Source organism: Haematobia irritans, chromosome 5, assembly GCF_050003625.1.
Source record: "Haematobia irritans isolate KBUSLIRL chromosome 5, ASM5000362v1, whole genome shotgun sequence".
In the NCBI taxonomy this organism is placed as follows: domain Eukaryota; kingdom Metazoa; phylum Arthropoda; class Insecta; order Diptera; family Muscidae; genus Haematobia; species Haematobia irritans.
Genome location: NC_134401.1, coordinates 144,962,592 through 144,987,532, shown reverse-complemented (window position 1 = coordinate 144,987,532; position 24,941 = coordinate 144,962,592). Strand labels below are relative to the sequence as shown.

The window sequence follows — 24,941 nt, the reverse complement described above, 5'->3', positions numbered from 1 at the left end:
CGTGTTTGAAAACATGAGCATGATTAAAATCGAGAGCGTTATTAAACTCTTAACATCGCAGGTGTCACTAAAATTGTAAATGAATTTATATCGTAAGCGTTTTATGTCCGTGGGCATGTTTTTTTGTGTGCGTATTTTTCCGAAATTCGTCACTCATGCACACTCACGAAGAAATTAATTTCGTGACTCACGTTTGTTAATCACGCACATTCACGCCGTTGCCATCAGCGTGACTCACGACTCAGGTGTAAGTCACGAAATTTTTCGTGATTCACGACAATTTCACGTGCACACCGCAATAGCTTGCGTTTGTTGGTGTCATTTACCTTTTTTATACCCTCCATCATGGGATGGGGGTATATTAACTTTGTCATTCCGTTTGTAACACATCGAAATATTGCTCTAAGACCCCATAAAGTATATATATTCTGGTTCGTGGTGAAATTCTTAGTCGATCTAAGCATGTCCGTCCGTCCGTCTGTTGAAATCACGCTAACTTCCGATCGAAACAAGCTATCGACTTGAAACTTGGCACAAGTAGTTGTTATTGATGTAGGTCGGATGGTATTGCAAATGGGCCATATCGGTCCACTTTTACGTATAGCCCCCATATAAAGGGACCCTGAGATTTGGCTTGTGGAGCCTCTAACAGAAGCATATTTCATCCGATCCGGCTGAAATTTGGTACATGGTCCACATCGGTCCATAAATATATGTAGCCCCCATATAAACCGATCCCCAGATTTGGCCTGCGAAGACTCAAAGAGAAGCAAATTTCATCCGATCTTGCTGAAATTTGATACATGGTGTTGGTATATGGTCTCTAATAACCATGCAAAAATTGGTCCACATCGGTCCATAATTATATATAGCGCCCATATAAACCGATCCCCAGATTTGGCTTGCGGAGCCTCAAAGAAAAGCAAATTTCATCCGATCGGGCTGAAATTTGGTACATGATGTTGGTATATGGTCTCTAATAACCATGCAAAAATTGGTCCACATCGGTCCATAATTATATATAGCCCCCATATAAACCGTTCTCCAGATTTGACATCCTGAGCCTCTTGGAGGAGCAACATTCATCCGATCCGGTTCAAATTTGGAACGTGGTGTTAGTATATGGCCGCTAACAACCATACCAAAATTGGTCCATATCGGTCTATAGCTATATATAGCCGATCTCCAATCACACAAAAATTGGTCCATATCGGTTCATAATCATGGTTGCCATGCGAGCCAAAAATAATCTACCAAAGTTTTATTTCTATAGAAAATTTTTTCAAAATTGTATTTCTATAGAAAATTTTGTCAAAATGTTATTTCTATAGAAAATTCTGTTAAAATTTTATTCGGTTCATAATCATGGTTACCACTCGAGCCAAAAATAATCTACCAAAATTTTATTTCTATAGAAAATTTTGTCAAAATTTTATTTCTATAGAAAATTTTGTCAAAATTTTATTTCTATAGAAAATCTTGTCAAAATTTTATTTCTATAGAAAATTTTGTCAAAATTTTATTTCTATAGAAAATTTTGTTAAAATTTTATTTCTATAGAAAATTTTGTTCAAATTTTATTTCTATAGAAAATTTTGTTAAAATTTTATTTCTGTAGAAAATTTTGTCAAAATTTTATTTCTAAAGAAAATTTTGTCATAATCTTATTTCTATAAATTTTTTTTTTTAATATTATTTCTATAGAAAATATTGTTAAAATTTTATTTCTATAGAAAATTTTGTCAAAATTTTATGTCTATTGAAAATTTTGTCGAACTGAATTATATACGTATTTGATCGATCTTTTTTGATTTAATATATATGGACTTACATACAATTTAGAAGATGGTGTTAGGAGGTTTTAAGATACCTTGCCATCGGCAAGCGTTACCGCAACTTAAGTAATTCGATTGTGGATGGCAGTGTTTAGAAGAAGTTTCTACGCAGTCCATGGTGGAGGGTACATAAGCTTCGGCCTGGCCGAACTTACGGCCGTATATACTTGTTTTATTAATGCATAGTTAGAGAGATAGTGAGAGAAAATTTATAGCATGAGAGAGAGAGAGAGAGCTAAAGCAAATGTAACAACAGCATTGTATTTTGTAGAATTCATCGGTAACGGTGAAATGTTCAGATAGTCGAATAATAAGAAAACTTACCCCCATTTTAACTAACAGAAAAGCGGGAAATCTTTTTTTTACATACAGCGCACATTACAAAAATTTATAATTTGAATTCATCGCAGTGCTATAATTTTTTCACATGAAAAATGTTCGGAGAACGTAGAGGGTAATCGTGTGGTAAAAATAGGGTACCTCATTTTTTGATATATGGTGTGGGGTCCCCCCTTTGCCCGACTTTTTGAAAATTGGAACAAAATTATCCGATTTGCTTGAACATTTCAGGGAAGGTTGAAGGGGGCGTCTAGACAGCTACTTTATTTTTCGATATTTGGAGTAGGTCCTCCCCTTTGTCCGACTTTTTTTTAAAGTACAGTGAAAGAACTAACATTTTTCGCAAAACTGAAATTTTACGGAGAACTTGGGGGAGATTATTAAATTTATATGAGGTATAAGATTTTTTAATATTTGGTCGGGGAAAAATGAAAGGGCACAGGGAGACATCATTTCTCCTCAAGTTCATACCGTGAAACAATTAAAGTTTTCCAATTTACTTGAAATTTACAGAGGACGATGGGGTAGGTTATATTATTATAATGGATATTTGATTTTGTGATATTCGGAAGGGAAGAGGGGCCTCCCCTTGCCATGCTGTTTAAAAATTGGGCTTATAATTTGCTTCAGTTTTTCTGGGATGTCTACACAATATACGCTATATCATTTATCGATATTGGGGCGGGGCGTGAGACCTCCTCTAAAACTGAAAAAAAAAAAAAATATAATTCTCAAGTTTACTTGAAATTTACAAAGGCCGTAGGGTAAGGTTATGAAATCAATATGGTGTACTTGATTTTTGGGTACGGGAACTTTCTCCTTGCCCCACACTACGAAATTTTAGGGAAAGTTTAGAGATTTCTTTGGAATTTGCAGAGAAAGTGACGTCCCTTTAGAAAAAATAGAGCAAAATCTAACCTTCTCCGCTTTATTTGAAAGATGATTAAATTTATACAGGGTACATGATTTTTCCATGTCTGGTTGGGGAAGGGGAATAGTGAAGTTGGGTAGTTTGTGAAATTAATATAGGGTACGTGAATTTACCATATCTGGTCGGGGAGGAGCGAAGGTGGGAGGTTCGCTTTTGCCTGATTTTTTGAAAATATAAAGTAGAGGATTGTCGATAAATGGGAACTCGGTACATAATTTTATGACTTTTCCACAGGCTTCTGTCAGACTTTTTTAAGTAAAAAAACTTTAATTTACATGAAGTTGACAAGCAACGTAGAGGGTGCTTCATTTTCTGGTAAATGTTTGGGAAAGGCATGTTCTCCGTGGCCAATACTTTAACAAATATTAATATGGTAAATTTTTAAGTACTTTTAATTTTTCCAATTTTTTGGACGGTATGCAGTATACCTTCCCTTGATAAACCACGCATGAAATTCACTGAAAATTTGTTACGCCGGTCCGTTTTACATCTGCATAACGAAAAAGCAAGTAGTCCGACTTTTTGTACGGGACACGTGTGTGGAAATCATGGAGTGATTAATCAGTACTTCAGTTTTTGTGCCAGACTTCTCCTGACCCTAGTCTTTAAAAGAATTCAAATCTTTTCGAATTGGTTTTCAGATCGAAAGATATGGTTGACTAAGTTAAGGAAAATATGCTTCGGGAGGCGCAGCGAAGTGGGCCGGGTTACGCTAGTATCTTATAACTAACCTTTACTATATACATCACAAACTTTTGAGTAGTAGTGTAAATAGAATGACTACGTTGATGCTCATGCAACGCATTACATGAAACCTGTATGGTGGTAAAACTTGTGAATAGTGAGTGTCCCAACAAAAGACGACCACACTAAAATAGTAGAAACTATCATCGTCATCATCATCATCCAAACCACCAACATAATGATGAGCAGTTGTTGTTTTTTCACTAAACTATTGCTCCGCCAAAGAAGCAGGCGCTCAGATGTTTCTGTTCAACGACGGCGATGACGCTTTTCAATGTGTTTTCTTTTTTTTTGTTTTGTTTTCATTAACAACAGCAGTGGGCAAAACAAAATTACAATCTCACATACATACATATAATATTTTGCTGTTGTAAAATACACTTACACGACGATATTATAACGCATACATATGTACTTCTTGCATGACTTTGTATTGCAGTTTGCTGTACGTTTACAGCCAGCCATGTAATTGTAATGAATTTCATGTCGTTCTTCTTATTTGTTTTTATTGTTATATATATTTTTTTGTTTATGTTTGTCTTGTTGTTATTTTTATTGTTGTCTGCCTTTGTGTCCAATAAGAAGAAAAAATACAATAATAATAAAAAAATGTGCATTGATTTTCTTTCTCAGAAATCTTTGAGGATGATATATTAGCTGTGGCCCATACAGTGTGGAGAAGAACCCGGGTTATGTTTATTAGTTTAATTTTTTTTGTTTTTGCAAAATTCAACATTGTATACGAAGTTCTATGAAACCAATATTCAAGAGATATTTAGAAAACTTTTACAAAAAAAACGTTTTTTTTTTAATTAGTAAAATTGAATTAAAATACAAAAATTGGTAAAATAATATTTTTTTAAATAAATTTGACTTGCAATTTTCCCCGAATTTGTACAGGAAAATTCTTTGAAAATTAAATTGTACTTTTTTTATTTATATTTTTTTTGTGAAATAACCAAGCTTATAGGCCAATAACAGATGTTACAAAAATAATTAAATTTAAATAAATTATTTTTTTACATATTACCCTGTCAACATTTTTTTTTTTTGAATTTGGCGGCACTTCTGAGAGTCTCCACCACAGTCTCGTATACGATATCAAAAACTCGTCGTAAAAGCGCCGTCACTATTGAGAATTTGTACCACGCCAAGTTACTACAAAAAATTATCGCATGAGTGCAATTATTAGGTGCCTTTTTAAATAAATTTAGAACGACGCCAATAAGAGCCCCTTCAAATTATTAGTAAAATAATATTTTTTTAAATAAATTTGACTTGCAATTTTTCCCGAATTTGTACAGAAAAAATCTTTGAAAATTAAATTTTACTTTTTTTTATATATAGGCCAAATAGAGCGCTACAAAAAATAATTAAATTTAAATAAATTATTTTTTAACATATTACCATGTCAACATTTTTTTTTTTGAATTTGGTGGCACTTCTGAGAGTCTCCACCACAGTCTCGTATACGATATCAAAAACTCGTCGCAAAAGTGCCATCACTATTGATAAATTGTTCCACGCCAAGTTACCACAAAAAAATGTTCGCATAAGTGCAATTATTAGGTGCGACGTCAATAAGAGCCCCTTCACACTATTAGAAAATTTGAATTTTAAGATAATTGTAAAAGAATAATTGTGGTCAAGTAAAATAAGATTGTTTAGTTTAGTTGTTTATTAATTTGAATAAAAATTTATAAATTAAAAATTTATAAATTATATGAAAAAGCTAGATGGCTGCCGCATTTGTTAACAGTCGATCAAAAACGCATAAGAATGAAAATTTCTCAAGCTTGTTTGGATCGTTTTAAGCGAAATAAAATGGATTTTAAGCGTCGTTTCATTTGGGACTTCAAAGGTATTTTATTGATTGACTATCTGCAATAGGGTAAAACAATAAATTCAGAGTACTATTGCAACCTTTTGGATCAATTAAATGTACAAATTCGAGAGAAACGTCGTGGCTTACAACACAAAAAATAATTTTTCATCAAGACAACGCACCAGCGCACAAGAGTGTTTTAACAATCGCTAAAATCAACGAATTAAAGTACGAGTTGCTTGACCACCCACCTTATTCTCCTGATTTAGCTCCCAGTGACTTTTACTTGTTCCCAAAACTAAAAAAAAATCCTTGCTGGCAAGCGTTTTACCTCAAATAAAGATGCAATTACAGTTGTAAACCACTATTTTGAAGACCATGAGGAAAACTATTTTAATCAAGGGATAGAATTGCTAGAAAAGCGTTGGACTAAGTGTATTGAAGTTTCAGGAGATTATATTGAAAAATAAAAATATTTTCGAAAAAACTAACTATTCTCTTTCATTGATAGGCTAAGAAGTTTCCGAACCGCCCTCGTATTTGAGAGTTCTTGTAGATGACAGGCTTAGTTTCAGTGAGTCTCCTACAGCTCTATAATTACGATTTAATTTTGCCGAGTGGTGTAAGGATTAAATCGATCCCGGTGTTGGTCATGTCTGTCATTTTGTATGGTATAACTTGAAAAAGTCCAGGAAGCGTTTAATTGTGCGATTCGGATCAGGTCAGGTTTCTCATATCACACCATTTGTTGAGCGCTTTGTAGGGCGTTCGCTCGGCAGTCTTGTGTTTATTCGTAGTCTGACTAAGTTTTACAGGGTATGGAGGAATCAGTGCTTTTCATTCTGACGCACGTATTACTCGCTCTGGTAGAAGAATCTTTTGTAGTGAGATTTGTTCGGGCTTTTACTATGCTTCGACAACGCCATGAGAATTTTTGGTATGTGTGATGCAGCGTACCGTAGTGGGCTATTGCAAAATTCTGGTTCTCCATGTGATTTTTTTACTTCTTGTTTGCGGTTTGGTGGAAACTCTGTTAGACAATATTATAATTTCTTTTTACTAAAACTCAAGGGATTTTTGATATATTAAAATTGGTTACTACATATATTTATAGCTCAATTAGATAGATAGTTTAGTGCAAGAAATAAGGAGGTATTTGCAATTGTGTTTGCATTTTTTCAATAGTCGAGGGAACTGTTGTAAAGTTCTTCGGGCTACATACATTAAGCTCAACCGAATAGTCGGCTTCGGCATTCGGCCAAAAATAGATAATCGGCTTTTGGCATCAAGAGACCGATTAACCGATGATTTTCTAATAATTTATTTCATATCGAATTGTCCCAGTGTTAAATTCTTATTTGTCAATATTATATCAAACTACTGAATTCTAAAAAGTCTGTTAGTTCTAAGAGAATGTTATAAGACATAGACTTAATTACCATTTATTGTTGTTGTTTATGCCTTTGATGAATAAAATATGCTAATATTGAAATAAGCCCTTCAAACTTCTTTACGAGGGCGGTTCGGAAACTTTTTAGCCTATCAATGAAAGAGAATAGTTAGTTTTTCAAAAATATTTTTATTTTTCAATATAATATCCTGAAACTTCAATACACTTAGTCCAACGCTTTTCTAGCAATTCTATCCCTTGATTAAAATAGTTTTCCTAAAGGTCTTCAAAATGGTGGTTTACAACTGTAATTGCATCTTCATTTGAGGTAAAACGCTTGCCAGCAAGGAATTTTTTTTTTTAAATTTGGGAACAAGTAAAAGTCACTGGGAGCTAAATAAGGAGAATAAGGTGGGTGGTCAAGCAACTCGTACTTTAATTCGTTGATTTTATCCATTGTTAAAACACTCTTGTGCGCTGGTGCGTTGCCTTGATGAAAAATTATTTTTATGTGTTGTAAGCCAGGACGTTTTTCTCGAATTTATACATTTAATTAATCCAAAAGGTTGCAATAGTACTCTGAATTTATTGGTTTACCCTTTTGCAGATAGTCAATCAATAAAATACCTTTGAAGTCCCAAAAAACCGTTGCCATAACCTTACCAGCCGATTGATTTGTTTTTGCCTTCTTTGGGGCACTTCCTCCAGCTTCAGTCTATTGTTTGGATTGTTCTTTTGTCTCTGGAGTGTAGTAGTGGATCCATGTCTCATCAACAGTTATGAAACGACGCTTAAAATCCATTGTGCGACCACGTTTGAATTCAGCAACCCAATTTTTAACGTTGCATATGAAGGAGCACTTTCACCTAACTCATATCATTATGAATTTCTTGTCCCGATAAACCTTTTTTATGTAAATATTTAATGACAGCTTGAATTTCTAATGTTTCCATTGTAAAAAAAATGAGTGGATGTGTCTTTTTTGAACACCTGTTTCTATATGAAGGAGTTGCCAGATCGAAACAAAATTTAACATGTGTTCATAATAGAGATGGAAGTTTCCAAAACACTTAACTTTTTTCTGTTTATTCCGCGCTTTTTGTGCTAGGCTAAGAAGTTTCCGAACTGCCCTCGTAATTACAAATTACAGGAAAATAATTGCCTTCGGCCGATTATTGCTTTTTTGCCGAACATAGCCCTCGGCCAAAAAACCCCGTTTCGGTCGAGTTCTATAAATTATGAATATATGATTAAGAAAACACATTTTCGCCATATCTAAATCAAAACTAAATTCTCTTCCTTGACAAATGCAAGCAACGCAGATTAGTTCAAAATATCTCTATTTTTTTAAACGATGCAAAACGAAATATACTATCTTTTGATTTTATTATGTACTAAATGTTCTTGTTTATCGCAATTATTGTCAAATTATTTTCATAATAATTTTATATTACGTTTTTCTTTTTATGGCTTAACATATTATAAATTATTTATCCTTATTTCGCTTCGCTTGATATGTGAAACTAACAAACAAACAAATTACAAATTTCAGACAAATCGGAATATCAGTCTACGTACATAAAACAAGTGTAGTATATACCTTTGTATATATCACAAACAAAACCCCATCAAACAAATAGATGAATTGCACTATTCGAAGCCACGAATTGCACTATTCGAAGCCAAAAAAAAAAAAAATAAATAAATTATTTTTCTCCCGGACAGCCCTTACAGATATTACAATTTTTGTTCCTCTCCAATGGTTTACACTATATACCATCGAAGATGTGTGTGAAGATAAATTCGAATTTGAAAATTGCAGCAAAAACTTAGCCGAGACACAAACCAGCACCAAAAATATTTTTCAAATTCGAATTTAGTATTTCAAATTCGAATTTGGATTTTTAGTATTTGGCTTATTATTTAAAAACTAAGCCGCGTGCGATATAGAGAGTAGGTTCATTGGAAAGGGCTTGAGCTCAGCTTTCATAATCACAAAAGCCTTCATTAGAAAAGTATTTGTGAAAAGCGGAAATTTGAAAACAAAATTTTCTTCAATTTTTTACAACGGGCCCACTGTGCCAAAACTAAGCCGCGTGCGATATAGAGACTAGGCTCATTGGAAAGGGCTTGAGCTCAGCTTTCATAATCACAAAAGTCTTCATTAGAAAAGTATTTGTGAAAAGCGGAAATTTGAAAATGCTTTTTCAACAAAATTTTACAACAGGCCCACTGTGCCAAAACTAAGCCGCGTGCGCTATAGAGACTAGGCTCATTGGAAAGGGCTTGAGCTCAGCTTTCATAATCACAAAAGTCTTCATTAGAAAAGTATTTGTGAAAAGCGCAAATTGGAAAATAAAATTTTCATCAAACTTTTACATCGGGCCCACTGTGCCAAAACTAAGCCGCGTGCGATATAGAGACTAGGCTCATTGGAAAGGGCTTGAGCTCAGCTTTCATAATCACAAAAGTCTTCATTAGAAAAGTATTTGTGAAAAGCGAAAATTTGAAAACAAAATTTTCTTCAATTTTTTACAACGGGCCCACTGTGCCAAAACTAAGCCGCGTGCGATATAGAGACTAGGCTCATTGGAAAGGGCTTGAGCTCAGCTTTCATAATCACAAAAGTCTTCATTAGAAAAGTATTTGTGAAAAGCGAAAATTTGAAAACAAAATTTTCATCAAATTTTTACAACGGGCCCACTGTGCCAAAACTAAGCCGCGTGCGATATAGAGACTAGGCTCATTGGAAAGGGCTTGAGCTCAGCTTTCATAATCACAAAAGTCTTCATTAGAAAAGTATTTGTGAAAAGCGAAAATTTGAAAACAAAATTTTCATCAAATTTTTACAACAGGCCCACTGTGCCAAAACTAAGCCGCGTGCGATATAGAGACTAGGCTCATTGGAAAGGGCTTGAGCTCAGCTTTCACAATCACATAAGTCTTCATTAGAAAAGTATTTGTGAAAAGCGGAAATTTGAAAATGCTTTTTCAACAAAATTTTACAACGGAGCCCACTGTGCCAAAACTAAGCCGCATGCGATATAGAGACTAGGCTCATTGGAAAGGGCTTGAGCTCAGCTTTCATAATCACAAAAGTCTTCATTAGAAAAGTATTTGTGAAAAGCGAAAATTTGAAAACAAAATTTTCATCAAATTTTTACAACAGGCCCACTGTGCCAAAACTGAGCCGCGTGCGATATAGAGACTAGGCTCATTGGAAAGGGCTTGAGCTCAGCTTTCATAATCACAAAAGTCTTCATTAGAAAAGTATTTGTGAAAAGCGCAAATTGGAAAATAAAATTTTCATCAAACTTTTACATCGGGCCCACTGTGCCAAAACTAAGCCGCGTGCGATATAGAGACTAGGCTCATTGGAAAGGGCTTGAGCTCAGCTTTCATAATCACAAAAGTCTTCATTAGAAAAGTATTTGTGAAAAGCGCAAATTGGAAAATAAAATTTTCATCAAACTTTTACATCGGGCCCACTGTGCCAAACTAAGCCGCGTGCGATATAGAGACTAGGCTCATTGGAAAGGGCTTGAGCTCAGCTTTCATAATCACAAAAGTCTTCATTAGAAAAGTATTTGTGAAAAGCGAAAATTTGAAAACAAAATTTTTTTCAATTTTTTACAACGGGCCCACTGTGCCAAAACTAAGTCGCGTGCGATATAGAGACTAGGCTCATTGGAAAGGGCTTGAGCTCAGCTTTCACAATCACATAAGTCTTCATTAGAAAAGTATTTGTGAAAAGCGGAAATTTGAAAATGCTTTTTCAACAAAATTTTACAACGGAGCCCACTGTGCCAAAACTAAGCCGCATGCGATATAGAGACTAGGCTCATTGGAAAGGGCTTGAGCTCAGCTTTCATAATCACAAAAGTCTTCATTAGAAAAGTATTTGTGAAAAGCGAAAATTTGAAAACAAAATTTTCATCAAATTTTTACAACAGGCCCACTGTGCCAAAACTGAGCCGCGTGCGATATAGAGACTAGGCTCATTGGAAAGGGCTTGAGCTCAGCTTTCATAATCACAAAAGTCTTCATTAGAAAAGTATTTGTGAAAAGCGCAAATTGGAAAATAAAATTTTCATCAAACTTTTACATCGGGCCCACTGTGCCAAAACTAAGCCGCGTGCGATATAGAGACTAGGCTCATTGGAAAGGGCTTGAGCTCAGCTTTCATAATCACAAAAGTCTTCATTAGAAAAGTATTTGTGAAAAGCGCAAATTGGAAAATAAAATTTTCATCAAACTTTTACATCGGGCCCACTGTGCCAAACTAAGCCGCGTGCGATATAGAGACTAGGCTCATTGGAAAGGGCTTGAGCTCAGCTTTCATAATCACAAAAGTCTTCATTAGAAAAGTATTTGTGAAAAGCGAAAATTTGAAAACAAAATTTTTTTCAATTTTTTACAACGGGCCCACTGTGCCAAAACTAAGTCGCGTGCGATATAGAGACTAGGCTCATTGGAAAGGGCTTGAGCTCAGCTTTCATAATCACAAAAGTCTTCATTAGAAAAGTATTTGTGAAAAGCGAAAATTTGAAAATGCTTTTTCAACAAAATTTTACAACGGAGCCCACTGTGCCAAAACTAAGCCGCGTGCGATATAGAGACTAGGCTCATTGGAAAGGGCTTGAGCTCAGCTTTCATAATCACAAAAGTCTTCATTAGAAAAGTATTTGTGAAAAGCGAAAATTTGAAAATGCTTTTTCAACAAAATTTTACAACGGAGCCCACTGTGCCAAAACTAAGCCGCGTGCGATATAGAGACTAGGCTCATTGGAAAGGGCTTGAGCTCAGCTTTCATAATCACAAAAGTCTTCATTAGAAAAGTATTTGTGAAAAGCGGAAATTTGAAAATGCTTTTTCAACAAAATTTTACAACGGGCCCACTGTGCCAAAACTAAGCCGGGTGCGATATAGAGACTAGGTTCATTGACCACGACCTTGTGTATGGAAGGCATGCTAACTATTGCACCACGGTGGCTCCCGAATGACAAGGAACTTCATTTTCATAGTCGAATCCGAACGGAGTTTCATATTTCGATGAAACCACTTAGAGAAGCTTTGCAATACTCAGAAATGTCAACTTTTTAGTGTTTGGTAGAAGGTGGGATTGAACCCGTAATCCCTAGTATTCAGGACGGGCATGCTAACCATTGCACCACGGTGGCTTTTGTAAAAAATCTAATGTTGACAAAATTTTCCATAGAAAAAAGTATAGAAATAAAATTTTGTCAACAATTTATTTCTATAGAAAGATTTGTCAAATTTTATTTCTATAGAAATAAACATTTTCTATAAAAATAAAATTTTGAAAAAATTTTCTACAGAAATAAAATTTTAACAAAATTTTCTATAGAAATAAAATTTTGACGAACTTTTCTATAGAAATAAAATTTTGACAAACTTTTCTATAGAAATAAAATTTTGACAAAATTTTCTATGAAAATAAAATTTAGACAAAATTTTCCATAGAAATAAAATTTGACAAAATTTTCTATAGAAATAAAATGATGACAAAAATTTCTATAGAAATAAAATTTTGACAAAACTTTATATAGAAATAAAATTTTGACAAAATTTTGTATAGAAATAAAATTTTGACAAAATTTTTTATAGAAATACAATTTTGACAGAATTTTCTATAGAAATAAAATTTCGACAGAATTTTCTATAAAAATAAAATTTTGACAAAATTCTCTATAGAAAAAAAAAATTGACAAAATTTTCTATAGAATTAAAATTTTGACAAACTTTTCGATAGAAATGAAATTTTGACAAAACGTTCTAACATATATAAATGTTGACAAAATTTTCTATAATTCAACTGAAATCAAAGCAATAAGAAATAAATATAATTTGGACAAAATTTTCTATAGAAATAAAATTTTTATTGTTGTTTTGATTACAGCTTAAAACCATGTTTTGAATGAACTACAAGAGTAGCTTAAGCAACAGAGGAAAAGCGTGTTTGTCAAATTTATTTGGCAGTTTTTTTTTTAATTTTTAATTTGTCGTAAATTTATGTTCAAATTTTAGTAGATTATTTTTGGCATTACGAAGCAGTTTCAACATTTTCTTTTACATACAAAATGAGCCCTTTTTTAGAAATGTATGTTATTTTCATTTTTTAATTCAATTGGCAGTTCATTAAATAATTTAAGCCTATTATATAATAATAAATATAAAAAAAAATTAACTCTTAAACAATTGCAAAAAAATATTTCTTTTGCTGGTAAAATAATTATAAATAAATAAATAATAGAAAATTATACAATTGATTGTCTCTAATAAAAAATTTAGTTTTCTACCAAAATCAATCAAATTTTTAATTGAAGCAATTAAAAATTAAGTGAAAGTGCCGAAGAAAACAATTGCTTTTTTAACCAAGAATATTTTTTATTTCTAATTACTTCTACGATTAATACTATCGTGATTGATCAGTTAAAAGTTTAATTGGAAATACGTTGGTAGTATTTTTTTCTGTGTATGGTCTACTATGAGTTTTTTTTATTAATTTTTAGGTTTTTGCACAAAAAATTTTGTTTACTTTTTTATCACGAAATTAATTGAACCAATTAAAAAATTAATCGACACTATTATTTATTTGTAGTTTAATTAATTATAAATGAGTAATGATACAATAAACAGTTTATTGGCATAATTTAAAAATTAATTGAATCAACATTACAATTGATTGTAAATTCCGAATTAAGTATTTTTGTAATTTGTGATTGATGCTATCTACTTCTTTATGTAAGCAATTTCAATAAAAATAAAATTGCTTCGGTGAAAAAATAGTGTTTTGCTATCGTAATCAATTACACTTTTAATGGAATCAATTGGATTTAATTGAATTAATTACATTTGCGGACAAAATGATTCGGAACCGCGAATCAACAAAATCTTCATTACGCAGCAAAAATACCACCAATATATTTTAAATTAAAGTTTTAATTAATAATTTAATTTAAAACCTATTTAATCACAATTTAATTGATTTCATTATTTATTTAGTTAAAACAAAAATCAATTGCATAATTGAATTGGAACAACTAATTTTTAGTTGTTATAGATGATTGATATTATCATTTTCGTGATAGAAAAAAATTTAATTAAAAATTGATTGGAGCAATTAATTTTGCGATATATCAAAATTTTATTTTTCGCATGCAAACGCAGTGAACATAAAAGTTTATTGATAAATATCAGCTGTTCCCAAAGTGTGAGTCCTACGCAGAAAAAATATCTTCAACACATTTCCTTTGAAAAAGTTGATAGAAGTTGAAAAATTTTCCAATTAATAAATTAATTGATGCAATTAACTTTTTAATCAAGATGGAAACATTAAATTAATTAATAATCTTAAAATTTTTAAGTAAAAAACTAATTGATACAATTAACTTTTTAATGAAAAAATTAATTGATCAATTAAATTTTTAATTTAGTCATTTAAAAAATCAATTCCAATTTGTTCTTAACATCAATTAATTTTTTTAATGCCATTTTCGTGATTTAAGAAATTTCAATTAAATAATTAAATGTATCAATTAATTTCGTGATTTAATTAGAAAAAAAAGCATTTTTGTGTGTATACAAAAAAGAATATTGACAATATTGAGAAATTGTTTATCCTTTAAATAAAACTTTAAAATTTAATTACATCTATATGGTGAAGACTATTGTGGGTCTGAAAGCTGAGCTCAAGCCCTTTCCAATGAGCCTAGTCTCTATATCGCACGCGGCTTAGTTTTGGCACAGTGGGCCCGTTGTAAAAATTGAAGAAAATTTTGTTTTCAAATTTTCGCTTTTCACAAATACTTTTCTAATGAAGACTTTTGTGATTATGAAAGCTGAGCTCAAGCCCTTTCCAATGAGCCTAGTCTCTATATCGCACGCGGCTTAGTTTTGGCACAGTGGGCCTGTTGTAAAAATTTGATGAAAATTTTGTTTTCAAATTTTCGCTTTTCACAAATACTTTTCTAATGAAGACTTTTGTGATTATGAAAGCTGAGCTCAAGCCCTTTCCAATGAGCCTAGTCTCTATATCGCACGCGGCTTAGTTTTGGCACAGTGGGCCCGATGTAAAAGTTTGATGAAAATTTTATTTTCCAATTTGCGCTTTTCACAAATACTTTTCTAATGAAGACTTTTGTGATTATGAAAGCTGAGCTCAAGCCCTTTCCAATGAGCCTAGTCTCTATATCGCACGCGGCTTAGTTTTGGCACAGTGGGCTCCGTTGTAAAATTTTGTTGAAAAAGCATTTTCAAATTTTCGCTTTTCACAAATACTTTTCTAATGAAGACTTTTGTGATTATGAAAGCTGAGCTCAAGCCCTTTCCAATGAGCCTAGTCTCTATATCGCACGCGGCTTAGTTTTGGCACAGTGGGCTCCGTTGTAAAATTTTGTTGAAAAAGCATTTTCAAATTTTCGCTTTTCACAAATACTTTTCTAATGAAGACTTTTGTGATTATGAAAGCTGAGCTCAAGCCCTTTCCAATGAGCCTAGTCTCTATATCGCACGCGGCTTAGTTTTGGCACAGTGGGCCTGTTGTACAAATTTGATGAAAATTTTGTTTTCAAATTTTCGCTTTTCACAAATACTTTTCTAATGAAGACTTTTGTGATTATGAAAGCTGAGCTCAAGCCCTTTCCAATGAGCCTACTCTCTATATCGCACGCGGCTTAGTTTTTAAATAATAAGCCAAATACTAAAAATCCAAATTCGAATTTGAAATCCTAAATTCGAATTTGAAAAATATTTTTGGTATTGGTTTGTGTCTCGGCTAAGTTTTTGCTGCAAATTTCAAATTCGAATTTATCTTCACACACATCCATCGAAGATGGTAAAACATATTTGAATGTAAAAAAAAAACTATAACTTCTTATTTTCTTATTTATTAACAAATGCATCGAAAAGTGTTTGCCAACGTTTTTCAATCTACCAGGGTAACAGTGATTCGTTCTACGCTGAGTATATTGTGCTCTGGGATGAGATGACGTCGCTGGTAGTGAATTTCTGATTTCAGCAGTATATGTCAATGTACGTTCTCCCATATTACACGACGGTGTTGTTTACCTTAATTGTGTGAAGTTCAAACAAAACACAAATAAAAATAGCAGGGTAAATTATTTTGCAATAAATCTTTTTTATTTTTTGTTTTTATAATACAACACAATGAACGTATAAATATACGATGTTCATTGAACAAACACATTTCTCGATGACATTGAGAACACATCATGATTAGATTCTATATATACATACATTGATTCGTACATATATCAAGATAAAAGTATTGGAGAACAGTTTCGCATACAATTTCTGAGAGCATATTGAAAGAAAATGATATAAATTTGTATTTAGTTTAAGAGAAATTGTAATTTCAAACTGTAATATTCATTCATTTCCGTATTTTTGTATTGTCATAAATATGAGACGATGCTTTCACTAATGATGTACATTTTAGGTGATATGTATGGGAAGATCCTCTAATTAAAAGATTATAGTCCCGATTAATGTGTTTTCGAAAGGTTCGCATCAGAAACCATTACATTCAACTATTTTCCTTTATACTTGTAAACCCATTATTATTGGTCTTCTTTCTTCCGTTACGGAGATTCTGGAAACTGTTTTACTGCCCTACTTCACAGAACATCTAATGTTGGCAGAACATTAAAATGGTTTTCGCTCGGGCAAGAGTACAACCACTGCGTTGTGTGAATTGACCGTCAACATTATAGAGGGATTGAATATTAAGAGGCTGCATAAACGTTCGATTCTCGTAGCAATAGACTTGCTTAAAGGGTTCGACTCTTCTCCCCTAATAATTTTAAGAGATGATTGGAGAACTACATGGCTGGCAGATAGTCCTATATTGAATTCAGAGGAAAGATTTTCAGCTAGGAGGAATGAACAAGGCTCAAGGCGGTGTACTCTTCCCCCTCCTTTTTAACTTTTACGTGGTAGGAGCTCCCTCTCCACCTGATAACCTATGCGGACGACTGTTCCATAGTTACATCTGGTAGGGATATCGGGGGCCTTGAGATGAGAATTAACTACTACCTTCCTGCACTTGGAGTCTCCTTTTTTATCGACAGGAATCTGAAACTTTCTGCTCCTAAATCGATGGCGACTATTTTCACATCGCGGACCAAGGAATTGAACCTGGAACTCGATATCTACATCCGTGGCCAGAGTATCCTCTTGGTGTGTCTTTTGATAGTCAGTTCCTCTTGGGAAAACAGGCGGAAATGGTAGTCAAAAACGTTGGGAGTAGAAACAAGATTCTGAAGGCATTGGCTGGTAGCACCTAAGGGAAAGATAAAGAGATTATACAGAGGACCTATGAGTCTATTGGTGGTACCCTTATCGATTACGCGGCCCCCGTTTGGACTCCCAGTATTAGCGATACCCAATGGAGAAATCTTCAAACGGAGCAAAATACAGCATTGCGGAATGCCACTGGTCGTCGATGGCACAGTTATGAGGAAATAAGGAGGGCATTGTGGGCGGCACACACGGCAGCGGTCCAGAAGGCTATAGATTCCTACCAGTGCAACGTTATACTGGGGGGAAGACCACCACCTGTCAGCGACGATAAGAGACGGTTGCCTAGAGAGAGAGAGAGACCAGGAAGGTGCTATCCCAGCTAAGATCTGGCATCTCTAGGTACTTAAATAGCTACCTCTCTCTTCTGAACCCAGCAATTCAGGATGTTTGCCCGTGTTGTGGACAGTCGCCTCACATCACAAGGCATCTCTTCACGTGTCATGCGAAGCCGACTGACCTGACACGTACTTCACTCTGAACTCATCCAGTAGAGGCAATTCGCTTCTTCGAACTGGATATAGAAGACTAAATGTCTAATCCTAATAATGTATGCAGCGTTGTTTTAGGGGGAAAACTACCACCTGTCAGTGACGATAAGAGACGGCTGCCTAGAGAGACTAGGAAGGTGCTATCCCAGCTAAGATCTGGCATCTCTAGGTACTTGAATAGCTACCTCTCCCTTCTGAACCCAGCAATTCAAGATGTTTGCCCAAATTGTGGACAGTCCCATCACATTACGAGGCATCTCTTCGCGTTTCCTGCAAAGCCAACAAACCTGACACCTACCCCACTCTGAACTCATCCTCGAACTAGATGTAGAAGACTAAATGTCTAATCCTATTAATTTATGCAGCGTTGTACTGGGGGAAGACCACCACCTGTCAGCGACGATAAGAGACGGCTGCCTAGAAAGACTAGGAAGGTTCTATCCCAGCTAAGATCTGGCATCTCTAAGTACTTAAATAGCTACCTCTTCCTTCTGAACCCCGCAATTCAAGATATTTGCCCAAATTGGGGACTGTCGCTTCACATCACGAGTCATAATGTCTAATCCTAATAATTTGTTTGTTGTCTTTTATTCTCCTTATTTGTTATCATACATAAATTCCCAGGGACTACAACAACAACTATTTTCCTTTTATTCTCGACAAATATTGAAGAAAAGAAGGTTACTTCGTTAGTTAAAAGTCTAGATTAGGTATAATGGCATCTTTATATTTCAGGCTCACTTAGACTATTCACTCCATTATCACACCACATCAAAATGAACTTCTCTCTTATGACTGATTACTGCCCGACTCTATGTTAAGCTCAAAGTTTAGGAACTAAATTTTTTCAATGAAATCTATTGACTCTATTGTTGTTGTTTTCTATTTTTCTTTTCAGGAAGAAGAGATAACAAAAAAATGTGAATTCCTATTTAAAGAAGACTACACCCTTATCGAGCTTGAAAACAGCAATGGTATCCTAAGTCCTCGTTATCCTGGTCGAATTTTTATACCCGAATACGAACATGGACATATGGCCACGACGATCACAGCCAATAATACGAATATATTCTCACAAAACGGTATCAATACAACAACACAAATTAACGGTAGTAGTAGCAGTAGCAACGGTTTTCATCACAATTCGACTAGCAACATCAATGGTTCTTCCCCAGCCTCCCTCAATATGGGAACTGCCAATAATGGAATACATGCTTTTGTGACATTTGCAAATGGTTCAATATCATCACCGCATTCTACTACCGGCACCACCTCCACCACCACCCATCCATCATATTTTCCAACTCAATTGCAGTATCCCCAGCAGACAACATCACCTCTAATGCCTGTCAATGGGGGTGGCGGAGGAGGCATCGGTAGCGGTGGTATCGGGGGTTCCTCTTATCCACAACATACTATTTATGAAGATTTGTATGACGCAAACAAAATACGTGAACTCATTACCATGGCCAAGTATGCAAGATGTCGTCAACGTTTTGCCGTTCCCGTAATCATGTATCGTGGAAGATATATTTGTCGTTCGGCCACCATATCTGTAATGCCTGAAACGTATGGACGCAAGGTGGTCGATTATGCATATGATTGCTTGAATGGTACCAATTACAGCGATCGGGGGAATCATATAGTCGATGATGAGAACAATGATAACAATGAAGATTCTTTGATGAATCATGCCTTAAATGAATCTTCACCGTTTTCTTACGATGAAGTGATTAAGAGTGACATACAATTGTTGAATGCACTCAATGTAACAACCATAGTGGATTTGATGGTGGAGAAAAGGAAAATCAAATACTTTATGGCGTATGTATTCCATAGGGGCATAGTATATTGTCATTTTAATAATAATTTACTTTTTATTTGGTTTTCTTTTTTCTTTTCCATAGTGTATCCTCATCCGAAAAGGCTGATCCCGAAAATCATTATGAAGAATTCAATATTTTATCACTTCCCTATCCTGGCTGTGAATTTTTTAAGAAATTCCGTGACAATAATTACATGGCCAAAAATCTCTACTATAATTGGAAACAGTCATTCAATGATGCCATCATAAGTTTACCTAAAATAGGTCCTACCACCGATTTGAATATCCAATGGAATGATTATAAACAATGGGATTTGGTGCTAATAACACAAAATTATCTAAAGGCTTGTCTCAAGTATATACAAGAGGAAAATTCCGGTTTACTGATACATTGCATTAGCGGCTGGGATCGAACGCCCTTATTTATATCACTAGTACGTCTGTCACTGTGGGCAGATGGTCTAATACATCAAAATTTAAATGCCTTACAAATGGCTTATTTAACATTGGCCTACGATTGGTATTTATTTGGCCATCAACTGCCAGATCGTCTAAAGAGAGGAGAAGACATAATGTTCTTTTGCTTTCATGTGCTTAAATATATAACCGATGATGAATTTAGTATTGTAGAACATAGGTATGTATTAATGAGCGTTTTTATATAATTTTATTATTTTTTTATGTGAAAGATATTAAAACCAAAAATAGCGAATGATTCAGAATAGTTGAATACAATAGTTTTCGGAATATTTCTCTAAGTGTGTAAATATAACCATAACGATAGGCGAACACTTGTTTATGTGTATTTCAAATGGGAAGCCCAAAATCCGCCATGGAATACCGTGACGGCTAGCGGCGTGTCGCCAAATTAAAATCTATTGTAATTCCTTGGCGATGGTATAGTGGTATAGTGTTGCCATCGCCTATCAAATTTTTGAATTCACCATTAGGCATTGTTTTCGCCTGGTCACGTGGACATTCTTTTATCTTCAAATAACCCAAGAACAAACAAGATACATATTGAAAAGATACATATTGAAAAATGCTATATTGACCATCAAAACCACTTGGAAACAAGAAAAGAGGATTTTCTCTTTTTGTCGACAAGCTTATTGTATTTGTCGTCGCGGCAAAAATTTAAATTTACACACTAAATTGAAAATGTAGACTATCCCTTTGATATCAAAAGACAATTAAGAGGAATTTTAAAATTCTGGTAAACCGTATTAAATTATTTTTTGTATGAAACACATATCAGCAGATAACACTGTTTATATGGTCAGAAATACTTCGTTACCAACATAAATGACAACACTGCATCAACTCTAGTGGCGATGCTTTATATATTTAATATGTTTTTCCAGTCTGTCTATGTCTACACCGTACCCAGCAAAAACTCTCATTACCCGGTAATCTTGTAGGTAAGCCGTTTTAAAAAATAATAACCACTTATTAATTGGCATCGCTCCGGATTACATTTACATACGCATGTCCTAGGAGGAAAGTACTTCTCCCCAGGCATACTTTCGGCCATGAAATAAGTAGTGCTTTTAAAGCATATAATAACATAATATGTAATCACTTATTCGTAGATACACCAAAGCTTGTAAAATAGCCACTTATTGTCTCAGGCAACCAAATCACGAAAATATTGATTTCTATCGCCGATTACAATGGATCAAAATATGGCGAGTAATGGTGTAATAGGAGCACTACATCCAGAAAAAAGTGCCTTCGAAACTAAAGGAAAAAATATTCATCCATTTAGATTAGCCATTTTATTTGCATTAAGTTAAATTACACTAGTTTACACTGAAAATGTACACTTGATGAGAGCCGACCTTTTTTATGTATTTTGATCTAAGTGTACATGAATTTTTTATTTTTTTGTAAACTAGTGTTATTGTGTGAAATAATAAAATTTAGTTGCTTCAGTAAAAAAATCCTAAACTGAAAGCAGTTAGGAATAGTTCATTAACTACCCACAAAAAAATTTCACGAAAATTTTTCCAATTAAAATTTTATTTGAGTTTTAAAAAATATTCAATTAAAAATTTAATTTATTCAACAAATTTTTTAATTGAAATAAAAATCAATCACAAAAATAATAGTATCAATTAATTAATTAATAACATTTCTGTGATCAATTAAAAATTAATTGTATCAATTAATTTCGTGATTGAATCACAAAAAATTTATGGCATTTTACTAATACTGTTTTCCTCGCAGGGTATACGAATTTACTACTGAACAAGAAAATTTTATCCACTGATAAAGCATTCGTAAAAATGAACAAAAACCGAACAAAAACTAAAACCAAATTTAGTAAAATTTCTTATAAAATGATAACTCTGACTTCCTTTATTATAGAAAGCTTATCATTCATACGAATAACACTTAGCATAGAAAAATATTTCAGTTCATTCGTACTAAGAAGTATTCAATCCTTTCAATTCTATTTTATTAAGCCAACTGCCTAAAAATTTGAGAATAACTATTCGAAAATTATTAGGCATTATATTTATTTTTGTCATTACAAGTAAGTCATTATAACTCACCGCAATGTAATGCAACGTGTAATGGCAGCATTACTCCTGGTAATGCGAATTGTAATGAGATGCGGTTACCTAGTTTTTGCTGGGGTAAGCATCAAAAATTGGGATCCCGATTAGGTGAAATTTGGGTTCTGGATTTCTTTTGATACAAGTTGTTATTGTTTTAGCAGCTTGGAGAAACTAATCTACATTTATGTTGTCTTTGCTTCGGTTTCAGAATCTTGATAATATTTTTTTTCTGAAGATGGGCTATATATGGACAGCGAATAGACCAAGAAACCGTATAAGGCCGGTATTCTAATTTTATTTCTTGAGAATCCCAAACGACAATATTAGCAATTTGTAACGATATTGAACCTTGGCTATGTTTTCAGTCTACACCGATTTGTTTATAGAACTATCTACAGTGAAACATCTCAAACATTGACACTCCGAAAACCGGACACCTCCCAAACTTGGACAATTGACCTCTCATAACTGGACACCTCCAAAATGTGAACAAAATTTAGGCAACCATGGGTGTCCACCTTTCAGAGGTTTCACTTGATTTTTCGCCACTATTCTCCACTAGAGGCACTGCTGGTTATTACACTATGATACCAAAGACAACAGTCATTAATAGGAATGTTGGAAACTTTTTATTTCTGCTTGTTTTTCAAACATTTCACCTGGCGATATTTAGTGATCTCGAGATTTTCAGGACCTAAAAAGAGTTTCATTCTGAAGATAGGCTATATATGGACAGCAAATAGACAAAGAAGCCGTATAATCCAAAAACCGCAATATTAGCGATTTGTAACAATAATATTTATTGAACGGTGTCTATATTCTCTCTTCTCTGAAAATTTTGAAATTTAACTGGGTGTAATAAATCGTCATTTGTGGGACACAATGTCCCCGAACCCATATTGGCATATTTAACGTGCAAGGCTAATGAACTCTTACTGTGGTATCGTAGAGAAATAATTCAAAGGGGTCTTTAATTTGTTTACCATGGTCGCAACAAAAGTCAAAGACTTTATATATATTTTTTTTGCTCTAACATCTGCGGACCTTCGTATACTAATGACCATGGAGTTAGGAACAAATGAAAAAGTCCTAATATTGGATGAGATATTTGTTTTTAATTTATTAACTTATTTCGAAATTCCATATTAGTTTTCTTTAAATTTGATTTATATTTATTCTTTTTTATTTATTCCAGAAAACGTACTAAAACCTCAAGTAGTAGTGGTAGTAGTAGTGTTATTGTTATTAAGTCTGATTGCTGTGATGATGAACCACTTAAAGAGTAAGTATTTTTCATGTTTGTGCAATCAACAATATTGAACTTCTTGGTTTTAACTTTCATTGCAGAGACTTTATTTTAAGTTACGATCAAGACAGCAATGATAGTTTTTCCAATAGTTCCAACTGTGATATGTCCATAACGGATAATTTTTATGCAACTGCAACAACGACATCAACAACAACAGTCGCCGCAACAGTAACAGCACAACAATCATCATGCAATAATATGGTCATAAATCCTTTAACGAGTCGTTCACCAAATCCCAAAAGGTATGTAATTGAATTTTAATGGTATATTTCATTGAATATTTATTAATTAAAGATTATGATATGATAGGCAATAAGATTTAAACTTAAATTGTGGTGATACAAAACCTAAGGTTTTCAAAAGTCAGTGGCCGCCTTGTCCAAGTTTTGACGAAAAAACCGAATGGAAAGTTTTTTTTTGTTTTAAGTCGGGGCCACCGTTGTATGTATGTATGCAAGGGGAAACTTGTATGCAATGCTAACTATTGCAGCATTGCATACAAGTTTCCCCTTGCATACAGTTTCGACCCCCCCCCCCTCAATAATTCTGGTAACATTTTTGAGTGTTTCAGAGCGTCTCCAATTGGTTTCACCGGACCACGGTTGCCACTCCTTCCAAAAATAATCTACCATAATTTGAAGAAAAATTTACCACAATCCACCAAATATATAAATCTTCTAATTTTAAATGTTTTAACGATTTAGCTTGCACCAACAAGGGAAAGTTACTATTTCTTTAAAAAGTGAGAACTTACAATTGACTTTGAAGATATGACCCAACACGAAAAATAAAATTTTTAAGGATATTGAATATATAGATTTTTTTCAAAATTTTATTTTTATAGAAAATTTTGTCAAAATTTTATTTCTAAAGAAACCTTTGTCAAAATTTTATTTCTAAAGAAAATTGTGTCAAAATTTTATTTCTATAGAAAATTTTTGTCAACATTTTTTTTCTATGGAAAATTTCGTCAAAATTTTTTTTCTATAGAAAATATTGTCTAAATTTGGTTTCTATTGGAAATTTTGTCAAAGTTTTATTTCTATAGAAAATTTTGTCAAAATTTTATTTCTGTAGAAAATTTTGTCAACATTTTATTTCTATAGAAAATTTTGTCAAAATTTTATTTATATAGAAAATTTTGTCAAAATTTTATTTAAAATTTTGTCAAAATTTTATTTCTTTAGAAAATTTTGTCAACATTTTATTTCTATAGAAATTTTTGTCAAAATTTTATTTCTATAGAAATTTTTGTAAAAATTTTATTTTTATAGAAAATTTTGTCAAAATTTTATTTCTATAGAAAATTTTGTCATAATTTTATTTCTATAGAAAATTTTGTCAAAA

The 24,941-nt window shown here is 33.3% G+C and overlaps 1 protein-coding gene across 1 annotated transcript in view; it reads left to right on the top strand.

The window, feature by feature from the left end:
• EDTP (Egg-derived tyrosine phosphatase) overlaps positions 1-24,941 on the top strand; it is a 43,241-nt gene that overhangs the window by 14,007 nt on the left and 4,293 nt on the right. Inside the window, exons 3-6 of the mRNA XM_075308916.1 lie at positions 18,795-19,720; positions 19,804-20,358; positions 23,481-23,567; positions 23,633-23,836. Of these exons, the coding sequence (XP_075165031.1) occupies positions 18,795-19,720; positions 19,804-20,358; positions 23,481-23,567; positions 23,633-23,836 (1,772 nt within the window). The remainder of the gene's footprint in view (positions 1-18,794; positions 19,721-19,803; positions 20,359-23,480; positions 23,568-23,632; positions 23,837-24,941) is intronic.